This window comes from Pangasianodon hypophthalmus, chromosome 8, assembly GCF_027358585.1.
Source record: "Pangasianodon hypophthalmus isolate fPanHyp1 chromosome 8, fPanHyp1.pri, whole genome shotgun sequence".
Lineage (NCBI taxonomy): Eukaryota > Metazoa > Chordata > Actinopteri > Siluriformes > Pangasiidae > Pangasianodon > Pangasianodon hypophthalmus.
Window position 1 is genome coordinate 13,122,731 of NC_069717.1, and position 15,980 is coordinate 13,138,710.

At 36.1% G+C, this 15,980-nt stretch overlaps 1 protein-coding gene across 2 annotated transcripts; it reads right to left on the minus strand.

Moving 5' to 3' along the window:
* Positions 1 to 488: 488 nt before the first annotated feature.
* On the minus strand, positions 489 to 15,478 carry slc17a9a (solute carrier family 17 member 9a). 2 transcript variants are annotated; one of them, XM_026926445.3, is made up of 13 exons: positions 15,137 to 15,478; positions 9,437 to 9,634; positions 8,274 to 8,413; positions 6,622 to 6,721; positions 6,310 to 6,434; positions 5,883 to 5,988; positions 5,700 to 5,796; positions 5,495 to 5,582; positions 4,882 to 4,916; positions 3,763 to 3,878; positions 3,407 to 3,462; positions 3,115 to 3,144; positions 489 to 2,500 (listed from the first exon to the last, which is right to left on the minus strand). In XM_026926445.3, exons 1-13 carry the CDS (start codon positions 15,244 to 15,246, stop codon positions 2,355 to 2,357), a joined length of 1,347 nt encoding a protein of 448 aa, XP_026782246.3. In that variant the 5' UTR covers positions 15,247 to 15,478; the 3' UTR covers positions 489 to 2,354. The 2 variants fall into 2 exon arrangements, with proteins under 2 accessions (XP_026782246.3, XP_026782228.3); XM_026926427.3 differs by having other exon boundaries at positions 489 to 2,524; positions 15,137 to 15,476.
* Between the last annotated feature and the right edge of the window lie 502 nt (positions 15,479 to 15,980).

Here is a 15,980-nt window from a genome sequence, read left to right on the forward strand (position 1 = left end):
GTGTTATAGATCAGGTAAATCTGTGCAGCTCCGTCCCACCAGGACTGAGGTTCTGGCCCCAAGCTAAAGTCCCAGGTTCTGGCCCCAAGGTACAGTCAACTCCAGAATTATTGGCACCCCTCAAGAGAATGGAAAAAGAAATGTTTGTATAAACATTGATCCAAAAATTATTCAAATCATTCAAATCCCTCAAACAACTGGAGAAAGGACTTTCCTCTCATCCAACAAAAAGAAATTTCATAAGAACATTTTTTAAACAATAGTATATTCTCATCAACATTTATTCATTCATCTTCAGTTACTGCTTCATCCTGGTCAGGGACACTGTGATTCCAGAGTCTATCCAGGGAACACTGACCAGAAGTTGGAATACACCTTGGATGGGATGCAATTCCATCACAAGGCACCATGCACACACATTCACACACTCATTCACATCTAGATGCAATTTAGTGTAGTCATTTCACTTACCGGTATGTTTTTGGGAGGTTGGGGGAAACCGAAGAAGCCAGTGTGAACAAGGCGAGAACATGCAAAATTGCCATATCTAAATAACATTTTGAATAAATGCAAACATATTAGTATCTTCCAAAAACACTTTTTGTCTCTCTTTTAGTATCTAGACAGATAGAATAAAAGATAGACGTACTTTATTTTGTGCACACACACAGCACCAGCACAAAGCTCATACATGTCACACATGGCACATTTGACACATTTGCACATGCACTGAACATTTTAGTGTATATAAATATATATTTACACTCACCGACCACTTAAAGAGGAGCACCTGTACACCTGCTCATTTATCCAATCAGCCAATCATGTGACAGCACATAAGGCTATCATGGGAATAGACTCACCGAAACTTGACCGTTGATGACTGGAAAAAGACCAGGTGATTTTTTTTTTCTCATTTTCAACTGTCCAGTTTCGGCGAGTCTGTGCCCGTGATAGCCTCAGATTCCTGTTCTTGGCTGAGAGGAGTGGAACCCAATATCATCTTCTGCTGTTGTAGGCCATCCACCACAAGGTTTGATGTGTTGTGCATTCTGAGATGCTTTTCTGCTCACCACAGTTGTAGTGAGTGGTTATATGAATTATTATATCCTTCCTGGCAGCTTGAACCAATCTGGCCATTTTCCTCTGACCTCTTATCAACAAGATATTTCCACCCACAGAACTGTCACTCACTCATTGTTTTTTGTTTTTTGCACCATTCTGTGTAAACTCTAGAGACTGTTGCGTGTGAAAATCCCAGGAGATCAACAATTTCTGAAATACTCAAACCAGCCCATCGGGTACCAACAACCATGTCATGGTTAAAGTCACAGAGATCACACTATTTCCCCATTCTCAAGTTTGATGTGAACATTAACTGAAGCTCTTGACCTGTATATAGATGATTTTATATATTGCTGCCACATGGCTGATTGGATAACTACATAAATGAGTAGGTGTACAGGTGTTCCTACTAAAGTGGACGGTGAGTGTGTATAAATACATAGACAGATATATGTATATAAATACATAGACAGATACATACATACTTTTTCCTATGTGTATTTGTGTATGCTCTTGCTTGTCTTGCACTCCCAGTTACCCTATACCTATCATTATATTGTGGGTATAGTCTGTTTATTGTATTGCTTCAGAGTTGCCGCATCTTATTTCAATGCACCTTTGTATGTGCTATGAATGTCACAAATAAACCTTTGAATCTTGAATCTTGTGGTGAAAAATGAGGACTGCAGGAGAAGGAACAGTACCTGATACCTGCTGTAAAATGGTGGTGTTTGTTGTATGATTGATGTTTTGGGGCTGTTTTGTGGCTGCTGGTCCCAGGGCTCTTGTGAAGAGGCCCAAACTTGTCTGCTTCAGCCCCTTAGCAATATAAGATATTTCAACAAGATAATGATCCGAAACATTCATCTTAATCAACACAGAAATGGTTGTGTTTTCGTAACAACATGTAGAGACTTTTTTGTCGATTTAGATATCCATTTCCTCGTTCTTTCTTCCAGTGGAAATTTAAATCAGGTATAAAATTATAATCTAATCTAATCTTCAGTCTAATGAGTATTTTATTCCCTCTAGAGTCTTAGGTAGATCCCAGTAATGTAGATAAAATGGTGTTATGTTTAATTTGATCCCTGTGGAAAGCCAAGAGCATGAAGTCTGAAGTCAACAATATTTTATATGCCAGTATGTTTTAATAAACAATATAGCTTTAATATTTTGTAGATTTCAAACCTAAGGCACTTACAATGAATATACAAAAATACTGACTATATAAATACACCAAAAAATGGAATTTATACATTTTATGTCGCATTCAAATGACAGTGCTGTCTTTAGATGCATGTCATAGGAGTCTGATCTACTTGGTCCACCTGCTTTGCTTCGCCAAATATAATAAATACAGCTACCCCAACAAAATTCACCAGAATGAGCTGGCCGAATACAGTTAGCCAGGACCCAGTGACCTCGATCAGGTATCCTGAGAAGTAAACCATTAGTAGACCTATGGAATGCACAGATATTATGGAAAAAATGAATAAATGAAAAGGACACATAACTCATACTTTTTAACTCTAAGTTACTTCTGTTAGTCAGAAATTGTTCACCTAGGACATATTTACCAGAGCCATTACAACACATGTGTGGCTTTTATAGCTCAGAATAAGACACTCTGATGTTGAATTTGACCCTGAAGTCAGAAGAGCTGTTTTGATATTGTTTAGTATTCATTGTACAAGCTCAATTTTAGTTGATCCGTTTAGTTCAGATATTATGAGATCTTGGAATTATAAGGCTCTGTCTGTGCTTTTAAGTTATTGATCCATAAAGTCCTAATCCTCAATAAGGTCAAAGCAGATACAACTTTTCAACTATATTGATCATTTTAAGCAATATTTCAGTGTAAAACATATTCTTAATGGCAAATAACATGACTTTAAATCATGTTTGGCAAATAGATATTTATAATTCAAATCTCTGATTAGATAAACTGTTAAATATGAAAAACATAGAGCTTCCAGTTCAGGATATGCTAGACTATTAATTCATGGTTATAATAGGGACATTTGCTTTGTCTATCCTTTCTTTACTTACTTGTAAATGCAGCGCAAGTGTTCATAATACCTGTAAAAAAGAAAGACAAGCAACTGTGCTTTTAGAGCATAACAGTGTGGACAAAAATTTAAAACTGAAAACAGATTTAAAAAGAAAACCAACTGGAAACTGGAACAAGAAATGAGAATGTTAAAAAAAGAGTTATAAAATGTAGTGTACTACTATAACTAACAAACACAATTATCAGTAATTATATTAAATATTAAATGTATTATATTATATTAAATATACAGTAATCAAATATTAGTAACTGAGTAAATGGCAAACTGACCAAAGAGAGCTCCAGCACATGATGGAGCTAAATCATGCACATTCACAGCCACACCACTAGATGGACACAAACATTCAGCAATTTAGTGTTCAGTGATTAGTGCTCAGTGAGCAGCAAGCTTCACAATCATAGCAGCTTGTCTTTTGATGGGGTGCACAATGCACTTTTTGATATTTCATTTATTAATTAATTTTGTCTTCACTAACCACTTCTTGTTTTATACTTTTATTTTTGGATATTGTTATTATGGGAATTTCTTAAAAATTCAACCAATATCTTATCAACCAATATCTTATCAATATAAGCATATACTGTATAATAAAGTATAACAAATGACTGTGGAACCCAGTTCTGACCTGCTATTGAAGGTGGATAGGCCAAAGGCTGCTGAGACAAAGACCACAGCGTGGAGAAACGTGGTAGCCTTACACAACAAATAAATGAACACGCTGCCGAGTCCCATTGAGCAGAACTAAACACACACACACCACTGTAAAATCTCCAACACTTTTTACAACATGGGGTTTTGATTTTAAAACATAAAAATCAGTTCCATCAGTAATTTACAAAATAGATATTACAAATGTCATATCACACACATATTAACTATATCATGGTGTTCAAATGCAGATTTCTGTATCAACTCTTTGCATATTATTCAGTTATTCATCTTAAGTATTCATTACTACGAATTATGAATTAGTCAGTAATTACAGTGCTAAGCTAATATGAAGTTTTCAGGGATATCAGAGCATATAAGAGATGTTAATAAACACAGTGTAGTTGTCGCAACAGTGAATTACAAACATATGCTCAAAAAGCTGACTAAAGAAAATGCAGCTCTGCAGTTTAAGATAATACCTGACATAACTTGCACTCAGATACATAAATAGTTACTATTAAAACCACAAATAAGCTTTGGCATAAATAAAGTGTAGCCAAACCTATCCAGTAAGTAAAACCTGTAGCCACACCAGTCCTTGGTGGATAAGATTGTCTAGGCCTGGTTCACAGTGGGGCTTTTTGTGGATTAAATGGTAATTATCTTTGTGTATGTGTGCAAGTTATATCTTGCCAAAAATATATTTGGCTGCTTGCCATGGGCTTTCAGCTGTTGAGCGACTTCATTGACTTCTATTGTGACAGCTGTTTAATAACATTCGAGCAGTAATGCTCTGTGCTGATCAAGCTACTAGAACTACTGAGTTTTATTGCTTACTCCTTTCAAAAACTCTAAAACTTTACTATGTACAGGCTAAGCAGCTTCGATTCTGGTTCACATACAAACTAATGTTGAGCTGTCATTGTTGCAATAGTTTTCTAGTCCATAGCCTGTGTAGCTCTTTAAAAATTAACAACAATAATAATAATAATAATAATAATAATAATAATTATTATTATTATTATTATTATTATTATGTGGATGTGTATAAATGTATATGTATAATAAGGTATTAATGTTTGCTTTTGCCTACCTGCATTAATTTTCTGACAGTAGCTGTACCAAAACCTACGTAAACATAAATTCATCATCATCTTCATGGCTATATGACTTGATAGCAATATATCTTAGGAATATATATTTCTAAATGCATTTAAGGAAATTAAACTAGGCTCTCAAGTGACACAATAGACAAGTGTTCATCTTATCATTGGGAGATTGCAAGTTCATATCCCGACAATGCCAGAACCATCCGTGGCTAGGAGCCGAGTGAGAAAAAATTGGCCATACTCTCTGGATGCTCTCTCTCTCTCATGGGCATCTGCGGGCTCATGTATGCAGAACAGGGCGGATAGCATTTTTCTCCAAGTGTGTTACACTGCCCTGTGATGCAGCATGAGCAGCAGTTCAAAAAGAAATAGTTGGTATGTTCATGTGTCTTGGAGGAAGCACATGCTAGCTTTCACTGTACCTGCTTCATAGTTGTCATGTGACAGGGAAGAGTTAGCTGGTGTGTGGGAATGGGCAAGTTCAAACTGAGTATAAAAGGGTGTGTGTGGGGGGTGGGCTCAGGGTAGTGTTTCAAGTACTACACATCTTGCTTTAAAGAAACTTTGCAACATTTAAAGGAAGAAAAGATATTGCACCTTTTCTGATGAGATGATCTGACATACAGCCTCCCAACAAAGAAGAAGGCAGAGCCACGAGCCAGGGGATCACATTAAACACCCAGTCCTGTATTATCCCCAATTAGCATCAAGTAGTGAAGCCAAGAGGTAAATAAAGCGAACAGAAAGTTAAGGTCATTTGGAATTAAAACATAATGCCTCAACGACTCAACGACTTAGTTACCTTCGCATGAGGATATGTCTCACTGAAGAATGTTGGTAGCCATGACAGAAGTGTGAAATGTGCACTGCTGTGGCAGAGATGTGCAAAAATCATAGCCCTGAGACAAAAAGAGACAGAAAGCATTGTCTCCTTCTCAACCATATAAGCACAACAAGAAAAAGGCGTTTAGTGACTTTAACTCACCACACACAGGGCTGCTTTAAAAGATGACGCCAACAGGTTTGTGAAATTGTTGCTTGAGATGCAGACCCAGAGTTATTCCATAAAGCATCAAATGTGACTATTTGTCCTGTATAGTTTCAAAGAACACACAAACACAAATACCTGTATGACTGAAAACCAGTCCATCTATACTGCCGTGTTGTTGGCGATTGATGAAAGATCAATTAATTATCAATCAATCATTGATAATTAATTATCAATTATCAAACACTATTATAGCTCAATCATACCACAACAACAATGCCTTAATATAAAGATAAATAGGCCAGGGGGTAGGTGAATTACAACTGGGGGCATCCAAGTTTGCTGGAGTTGCTCAGAGGATCCTCAAATCCTTCAAACACTGAGCAAAAATGAGAAAAACAGTGCCACAAATACTGAAATGTACCTCTGAGTAGCCATCTCCATACACAGCAGGCCCATAGCATTGAGAGGACACCAGGTCCATAGAACACACTTTCCCAGCCATACCACTCCAGCATGACAGACCCCAGTCCCCCGACCATCAGCATACTGACACAGCAAGAAAAAAACAGCAATAACATGGTGGCCAAGCTAAATTTGTCCATGCTTAAAATTGCTTCATTGCTTAGGAGAACCATCCCAATTACACTTCTATACCATTTGACTGTTTCTTACTAATTTCTTACTCATTTTTTTTTCCTAATTGTGTGTCTGATTGTGTTTCATGTGCACTCACCCCAGGTAGCTGCCACAGCCTAACGTACTCATCAAAAAGCCCCTTTCTCCCTCAGCCACACGCTGTGCACAGATGCTGTTTAGAGAGGGGTAGTGAACACCTGCAACACATAAGAGGGTAATATATAGCCTCAGTATTATTCCAATAATAATCTGTCAGCACTAATTGGACTAATTTGTAACTTGCTTTGTATTAGTTCACCACAGTGTACATACATATATATATATATATTCATGATCAGCATGCTTTATGTCATTTTATATGTATGCAGACCCCTCCAAAAGTAATGGAATGGCCAGGCCAATTCTTTTTTTTTTTTTTTTTTTTTTGCTATACACTAAAGATATTTGAGATTAAGCTCAAAAGATGAATATGAGGTGATAGAATTTCAGCTTTCATATCCTCATATCTGATATATCTAGATGTGTTAAACCTGGTAGAACATTGAATGTTTTGTTTGAACCCACCCATTTTTCAAGTGATCATAAATTTTGGAACATGAGACTGATAGTGGTTTCTTGTTGCCTACGTGTGCCCTGTTAGATTGATTGTTTAAACAATTGTTAGCTCTGAATCTCTACTCTTGGCTTAAGCCCCAGATTTCACATGTGAAGACTGCGTTTGTTGTTAAAAAGGATAAACCAACATGAAGACCAGAGAGCTGTCTATGAGAGAAAAGCAAGCTGTTTTGAAGCTGAGAGAACAGGGAAAATCAATCAGAGCCGTTGCACAAGCACTGGGCATAGCCAGTATGGCATAGCCAATTTGGAATGTCCTGAAAAAATAAAGAAACCACTGGTGTACTAAAACAGACATGGAACAGGTTGGGCAAGGTAACCAACAGCTGTTGATGACAGAAACAATGTGAGAAGAAAAAACAAAAAAACATCAGTCAGTGACAAAATCCACAGGACAGGTGTGAAAGTATGACAATCTGTCATTTGAAGAAGACTTCTAGAAAAGAAATATAGAGGCCATACCACAAACCATGCGAACCACTCATCAGCAGTAGGAATCTAAAGGCCAGATTTGAATTCGCAAAGAAATACAGAAACAACTTCTACCAAAGTGATGGAAAGGCCAAAGTGTGGAGAAAGAATGGATCTGCTTATGCTTGTTTGCTTGTGATCAAACCTTATCACACTACCCCAGCATTGATTATTTTCCTATAACAGCATGCCCTATCGTGTTTTTTTCTTTACATAATATGTACTTTTTGTTTGTTCTAAAATTGCAAATATGAAGTCTAGCCCCAAGTAATTATTCATCTTAAACCATATTATTCAGTTGCTACTATTAAGAGAGCAGGGAATATAAACCTGGACCTGCTGAAAGGTAAATTATTTTTAAGAGATACAGTGATATTTCCTGGACATCGTGCATTCTGACCTCAGGAATCAGTCAGTCGGACTCCATAAAATACCATAAAGTATCTTTTAGTACCAAATAATTCACTGTGTGCGAAGTTGAATTAGGCCAACAGAAACCCTGCCCCCAACAGTCAGCAGATCAGTATTCAAAGCAGCTTCCCACATTGACAACACTTTGAATGTTTCTCTTTGTCACACGCACACACACACACACACACACTGTTGCTCATATACACACTCTGCTTCTTCATTTGACTGTCATCTATTTTTCTCTCTGCTTACCTTGCAGCACACCCAAGGAGAACCTGGACAGTATGATGGTGATGAGTGGTGGGAACCCCATGTTCACCAGTAGAGGAGTTATGGTTGTCATAATTGCCCAGGAAGACGTGGATATTATCAGGACTCTCTCTCCACCAATTCTGTCGAAACATTTGTGTCATTTGTGTTAACTTTTGGATGGAGACAGTTACAAAGTTCTGTCTGATAAAGGACAGAAACTGAATCCTGTTAAGTCATTAAGAGAAGACCAAATTTAAGTTTTAACCTTTCCAAGCTGCTTAATAATATAGCATGGCCTGGTGTATAAGACTACCTGTTTGTAAGGCTACAAAACTTTGCAGGAGGGTTTAGGTTTAGATATATGGATATATGTGTATCTACTATCTGCTGTCAGTAACTGGATTTGGCACAAATGGACATTCACTGTGTGTGTATGTGTGTGTGTGTATATATTGAGCTGCTATTAAAAAACATAAATAAGACAAAATCAATATTTGGTGTGAGGATCCTTTGCTTTAAAAGATATTGGAACAATGTGTGCAGTTTTATAAGGAAATGAGCTGTAGGATTTACTGAGCATCTTGCAGAACCAGCCACAGTTCTTCTGGAGACTTTGACTGTCACACTTGCTTTTGCAGCAAAACCCAGCAGCCTTCGTTATGTATTTTGTCTGAAAAGTGTCCCTTATGTAATTGTACTGACATACAAACATTTTTCTGTAACATTTAATTTATAACAAAGTTTGTACTAAAAAAATAGGGTTCCTAAGACTTTTGCACAGTACTATATATATAAAAATCCTGGAATAAATGAAGAGTGTGATATTTGTTGTTTCTTGTAATATTTTGAAGTGATTAGAATTTTCAATTAAACTAGTCCTAGACTGAATTATTCAGATTGATTAAACAGCCAGGAATTGCTCAAAATACTTTCTGAAATGGACTATCCAAATGTGTATTATGGTAAATTGAATGTCCTATAATTACATTATTAGTAATTATAAAAAAAATATATCTTGAACTATGTAAACTTGTGAAAACCAATATCTTTTTTAATTTTAAGTCCAATTTAGTCAAGAAGGTTCTTTTATTTAGAGCACCATCCAGAAAACTGTATGTATGTACGCTGTATGTACTGTATGTACACTGGCTAATGTTACCTACTTATCACTGGCATGGCCTCCTAACACTTGTGTGAAGCAGTAACCCCAAAAGAAGACACCCAGTACGAATCCAGACTCCATCTTGTTCCATCCAAATTGCTTCGCCATAGTAGCTGCACAAACTGGCATGGCCATTCTTGCCCAATAGAGCAGGCAGGTGACCAACAGCAGCATCAGAGTCCATGTCCGCACAAGTGACCTACAGCAGCAGTGGAAAACAAGTGGATTGATTTTAATGAACTGTAATGTTACATACAAAGTGATGCCATTACTCCTCCTCCTCCTCCTCCTCCTACTACTACTACTACTAATAATAATAATAAACAAATTATTATTATTATTATTAGTAGTAGTAGTAGTAGTAGTAGTAGTGGTAGTAGTTTATTATTGTTTATTAGTGTAATATTATTAGTAGAGAAAATAAGGACAAAATAAACTCAAGAATCAGCACAAGATTTTTAAGCGACAGTGGCAATTACAATAAAATAAACTAAAACAAATACTGAGAGAATTTGAGAGTTAAAACTTAATAAATAAATAAATAAATAAATTCTAAAAAAAAAAATGAAGGGATTTATTACCTGCCCTCATGCAATTATCATCGTTCCTAATGCATTGTTAGTTTGTAACATAGCTCTTAGGTTGGGCAGTAAGAGATTATTATACAGTAGTTATAAAGTATTCCAGGTAGGTTAGTCTATAATTGCGAAGCACAGAGGAGTCAATTTATTTCAGGGAGAGGACTGACAATGACTGTTTCAGAAGTTGTAATGTCTAACTGACGATACTGAGAACATCCACAGATAATGAACTCAGAACCTGTTTGAGAAATCTTAATAGTTAACAGTTCAACAAATTTTGTAAGTGTTTTAGGATTTTTAGCAGAAAGAATTGATAGCTTAGCTGTTTTTTTAGCTTTTGCACCTCTGTGTTTTTGAAACAGTAACCATCTTTTCTGTAATTTCTGGAATTCTGTCATTTTCTTGTATTTCGCAGTCCAGATAAGGAGAAGGGTGTATCTTCAGCAATTCGGTTCATCTCTAATAGTCATTTGCACAATTGTGTGATTTCATGATCATGCATGAATCTAAGCCTGCCAAATCAACTTTCAGTGAGCTTACACAGATTAAATATATTCTATTGCTGAGTCACAATCTGCTTTTCCTGACAGTGAAACTTGTCACTAAATGATAACAAGATAAAAATAAAACAAGTATTTGACATATAGGGAACTATTCAGAGTGTGCTGATAACATATGTAATACTCTGAGTTAAGTACATATTCCTAAGTTGTCCCTACACTTATTACCAGTAAAATATAATGACCATCTACAGTGCACTCCAGACTTACTGGTACAAATAATTGTACAATATAATTGTACAATAAAATAAGCACATAAATAAATAAATAAATAAATAAATAAATAAATAAATAAATAAATAAATAAATAAATAAATAAATAAATAAATAAATAAATAAATAAATAAATAAGCATTGCACACACCCATTCCAACTTTCCAATAGCAGAAACTATTTATTTTTATTCTAACAACAACAAAAAAAATTTACATTACAACAACTTTTTTATTTAGCGATTTTTTAAAAAGCATTTTCTCTCAAAAATATATGTGGCAAAATTATTGATAGCCCTAATACTTTTAAGTAAATTCTTGAAAAATGCAATTTCATGAAATTTTAATATGTCCACAGTAACCCTGCTATTGCCTTTAATGATGTCCTGTTTCCCTGAGGTATATTCTGAAATTGCACCCATATAAAACAAAATCCCTTTGTTTTCCATTACCATGGGAAAACCGAGAGAAATTTCAACACAAAATAGATGGGTGCACAAATCAGGTAATGGATACAAAAATACATAAGCAATTAAAAATGCCATTAAGCATAATTAGGACAATAATAAAGAGTTTGACATGTTTGAAACAGTTGGAAATTTGAAAATGGGCCTATGTGTATACTGTTCCACTAGACAGTAAGGAGGATGATGAAGGAGCGCTCATCGCACTTATGAGTAAAATTAAACCAACAATAACCAATATGAACCATTATTTTAATTATTGTGGTACTGAGAAAATTCAGAACTGAGACTTTTTTCCCTGCCATGATACATGCTTTTCTTAGTTCAGAGTTGCCTCTTATTTCAGCACTAAGTCACTAATGAGGCATGATGCCAGACACATGCTCATGCAGCTTTATATGAGTTCCCAGGAAACAACTACAGCAACTTGTGTACGTTGCCTTGGCATTGGTCATCCTAAGGAAGCAGGCTCAAATTCAGACATCCCCTGCTCTGACTGAGCTGCAAACCCAATTAACAGATTCAGACCCAAGCACCACAACCTAAGCAGCATGCTAGTTATAAATGTCCATGTCTGACAACAGCAGATAAACTGTGTAAGAAATCCAGAAAGCTTTTTGAGTCTCGGACATGACTCATTTGAAATTGCTGATTCATGCAGTGAAGGCTCATGCCCTTTAACAGACGCCTCCTTATAACCAGAGAGTAGAGTTTCCCTCCATAATAGAATAGAAGCCTTTATTTGTCACATATACATTACAGTACAGTAAAATTCGTTCTTCACATATCCCAGCTTGTTAGGAAGTGGGGGTAATCCATGATATAGCGACACTGGAGCCAATAGGCTTAAAGGCCTTGCTCAAGGGCCTAACAGTGGCAGCTTTGCAGTGCTGGGGCTTGAGCCCACAACATTCTGATCAGTCACCCAGAGCCTTTATCCATTGAGTCATGATGTTTAATATCAGCTTCCATGGCATCCAGAAACAAATCTAGATCGACCTGTACCAGTTGGCATGCACCGCTGACAGACTCTAAACAGGCCATGACAGCCATCCTTAAACGGTGGTGGCCTGAATTGAACTGAATTCCGACATACAAGCCATAGCATCGAATGTGTTTATCGACACAATTTTAGTCATGAACGACTTCACTGAGAACACTAAAGGAGGTTTTGGACCTGTTATATTGCTCCTGGGATCTATCACACCTGATCTAACACAACTGGTTGCAAGCAGATTGATCTAGGCCACGTACCTACCCACTAACATTTGTATTGCGTCCTTACGTCAAGACATTCGCTGCCCTGAATGCAGATGCACTGATATTTTGTTGAGATCTTTTGACATTGCCTCAGGTATCGCACATAAAGACAATTAATTCTGTTATAGCCAGCAAGAAATTTACTACTGCTGCTCTCACTAGTGGCCTGAAGACCTTAGAAAATTCCTCCCTGAGTAGATCTCTTGTCCCAAATGGCCAGAGAGATTTGGCACCCTCTGCCAAGTTACCTGTGCCTGTGGGTTTGGCCCCTGGTAGTGCAATGGCTCAATGCATAATGCATATATACATTCTTAAATGCATATATACATTCAGTTGTTATTTTCTTTAAGTAGTACTGCATGTTATCTAATGTACAGTAGGTTAGCGTATGTGATCTATTATTTCCACTCGGGAAGCATCGGAACAAGGAAAGAGAGAACAAAACAAGATTAGAAGTACAAAAAACCAATTTAGAAGTAAAATAAGAATGAAGCAGACAATTATAGAAGGCTCAGATGACAGTAACACAAAAATTGTCAAGTCAAGACAGGTTGGCCCTCTTATCGCTGGTATAGCACTGATAAAGTCAGTCCCTCACCCTCTTCTCTCTCTCTCTCTCACACACACACACACACACACACACGCACATTCCTCTGTCCTGAAGACTTCCATGGTGGGAAATGTTACAAAGCACCTTCACTGTTAGAAAGCACTGACAGCTGAGACTCCTTCCATAAATGTGAAATACAGGTCTCTCAACAAAAACTTCACAACATCAGTGATCACATGTTTTTCTTTGTTAAACAGCACATTTTTAAATATCTATTTATTATCAGTCTTAGATTATGTTGAGCTGCTACTATGGAAGTAACGTATAACGCATCAGAGGGAGCGCATTAATATTAACCTATCGTGCATGTTACAGCTGGAGCTACTGTCCGAGCCGTGTACAACAGTAACTCACACTATCTGACGACAAGATTAAAACATTTAACCATGCTGTGGTACAAAATAATATATTCCACATAGCAGTTAGCATGGCTCTGACAGTGCTCTTACATAAACAACAGGTTTATATTCATACGCTCTTTCTAATACACTTCAGTACATTTTCTTTCTTATAGTAACAGCTCATACACATGATGCTGGACACGCCACATAATCTAAATCTACTAATAAATGCTCAAAAAACACGTAGTTTAACAAAAAAAAGCGTATAATCATTGATATTGTGATGTTTTCTGGTTGGAGACATTTATTTAAAATGTATGGAAGGAGTCTTGAGTGTCAGCACTTTGTCACAAGTTTCCTAACATGGGAGTTAGTTCCTGTTATCAATTACATTCCAGTAGCTTCTGTAGCCTATATCCAGTCCTTCTCTTTACATTATCTCCTTTTCTCTTTCTTAGGATTTACAGGCCAAAAAAAAAAAAAAAAAAAAGCCACCACACTGTTTGCTGTGTTCCAGAGAAACCTGAAACAAACTCCTTTCTCCTGAAGACTCAAGTCTTGTGGATGCTCCAACAATAATGTTATAATAGCATAACAATAATGTAACTATAAACAGATAAAAAGCATGATGTGTTGCACATTAATAAATTGTAATCGCTGGCAAATATATAAATATACAAATATATAAATATATAAGAGGAATACTGTCTCCCAAATACAACCTCAAAAACTACTCAAAATACTCAATTTTAAAGATTGTATGTGTATTTTGTTATTTGTTTATCGATATTATTATTATTATTATTGTTGTTGTTACTGACAATGACATTATTATCACTATTATTATTATTATTATTATTATTATTATTTCAGTAGATGCAGCTGAATTTGCAGTTAAAGGAATCCTGAAAGACCTCAACTTCCTGCATACTTGAGAAGTTACAGTTTTTTCCTTACAGTTAGTTGAACAGCCAGAATCAGATGGTCTTTAAATGCACTACTGAGAAGTGGAACATGGAGTAAACGTTAGTACCACAAACTTTCCCAACAATTTCTCAATCTGCTTTAAACCCCAGCATATCTCTCTCTCTCTCTCTCTCTCTCTCTCTCACACACACACACACACACACAGCAAAACAATGTTAGAGTGTTGAAAAAATTTACAACTTCGAAATATTGAAACCATTTGTACAGTTTAAGAAGTTATAATGTAGTGTTTTTTATTCTTTTACCCTCATACGCCTCAGTTTAACTCTGATAAATACTTCTAAACTATATTAGTTAAAGATAAGACTTCGCTTTCTATGGATACACAACCCTACATATACATCCCAACTGTTGTTTGAAATAAATACCCATGTGTTTTTCTGTATAATCATGAGCAGCTCGTCATACCCCGTTCTCCCCTATAACAAACTAACAGCCTAAGCATAGTGAGCTACATTCCATAGAAATTAACATGACTTCACATGTTCTTAACCAAAGCTCGCTCTGTCAAGTTCTGCTTCTACATTTGTCAAATAAAAGCACTATAACAATTCACGATGAAAAATCTATGCAATGACAGATGAACTACAGTATATCGGATAGGCTATGTCTTTGTAAAAAGTAAATATTGACTTTTACAGGTGTACATTGGGCAGCAGATTAGATGTTGTTAGTCCACCACTCACCTGGGCCATAGTCCCAAATTCACTCCTGTGCTCTCGGGCTCTTGTGCGTGGGCATGTTCACAGATGTTTTTAACCAGATCTGAAGTGAAGCTTTCTGATTTCTGTTCCATTCAGTAGTGGCACTGCGAAAAGTCGATTAAACCAACTACTGAAAAGAATTTGGATGGAGAAAACATCAGATCGATTGTGAGTAACTCAGGACAGGAACAACAGGTAGGGTAGGACTCGTTCAGATCCATAAATTTGCATACTTAAATAATGATGAAGCATGGGGCATAAAAGAGGCAGGACACTTTCATATAAGTTTCAAAGAAAAAAAATACTGCTCCTAAAAAGTTGAATTTAAAATTGAATTTGAATTTGAAGAATGTGTTGGTGCATAAATAATTATCTATTAAAATACAACTATAAACATAACCATAAAAAGTATACATATATTACACAGTAATTTTGTTGAGCTAAACATTGCACAGTGTTACAATGTTTGTGGTTAAGATTTGATTTGATTTCTATGTATACACATCCCTATGTATACATAGTATAACTGTTTTTAACTGTAAAAAGTGCAGGAGTGGGAAAAAAAGGAGAAATTCTGAGAAATTATACTTAATTGAAAGTATAGATATGAGTAAAATCTTACTCAATTACAGTTTTTCACAATTTCTAAGACAATAAACCCCATTCTCTGTACCAAATTCTCAATAGCCTAAACCAATTTCTCGAATAAATCACTCTTTCTGCAAAACCTTAAACAAGTTCAGGCAGTTAGACACTGTTTGCAAATCTCATGCACTCTTTTTGCTAAAGTCTAAACACATTCTCACTCACTAAAACACAATTCACA

What these genes read in the sequence shown, in the direction of transcription:
- slc17a9a (XM_026926427.3), bottom strand. Translation starts at nt 15,246, where the DNA reads ATGGAACAGAAATCAGAAAGCTTCACTTCAGATCTGGTTAAAAACATC. An exon ending in CTATCCACCTTCAATAGCAG is followed by an intron (nt 3,463 to 3,762) that starts GTCAGAACTGGG and finishes GTGTCCATCTAG; the next exon opens with TGGTGTGGCTGTGAATGTGC. An exon ending in ATGTGCTGGAGCTCTCTTTG is followed by an intron (nt 3,145 to 3,406) that starts GTCAGTTTGCCA and finishes TCTTTTTTACAG; the next exon opens with GTATTATGAACACTTGCGCT.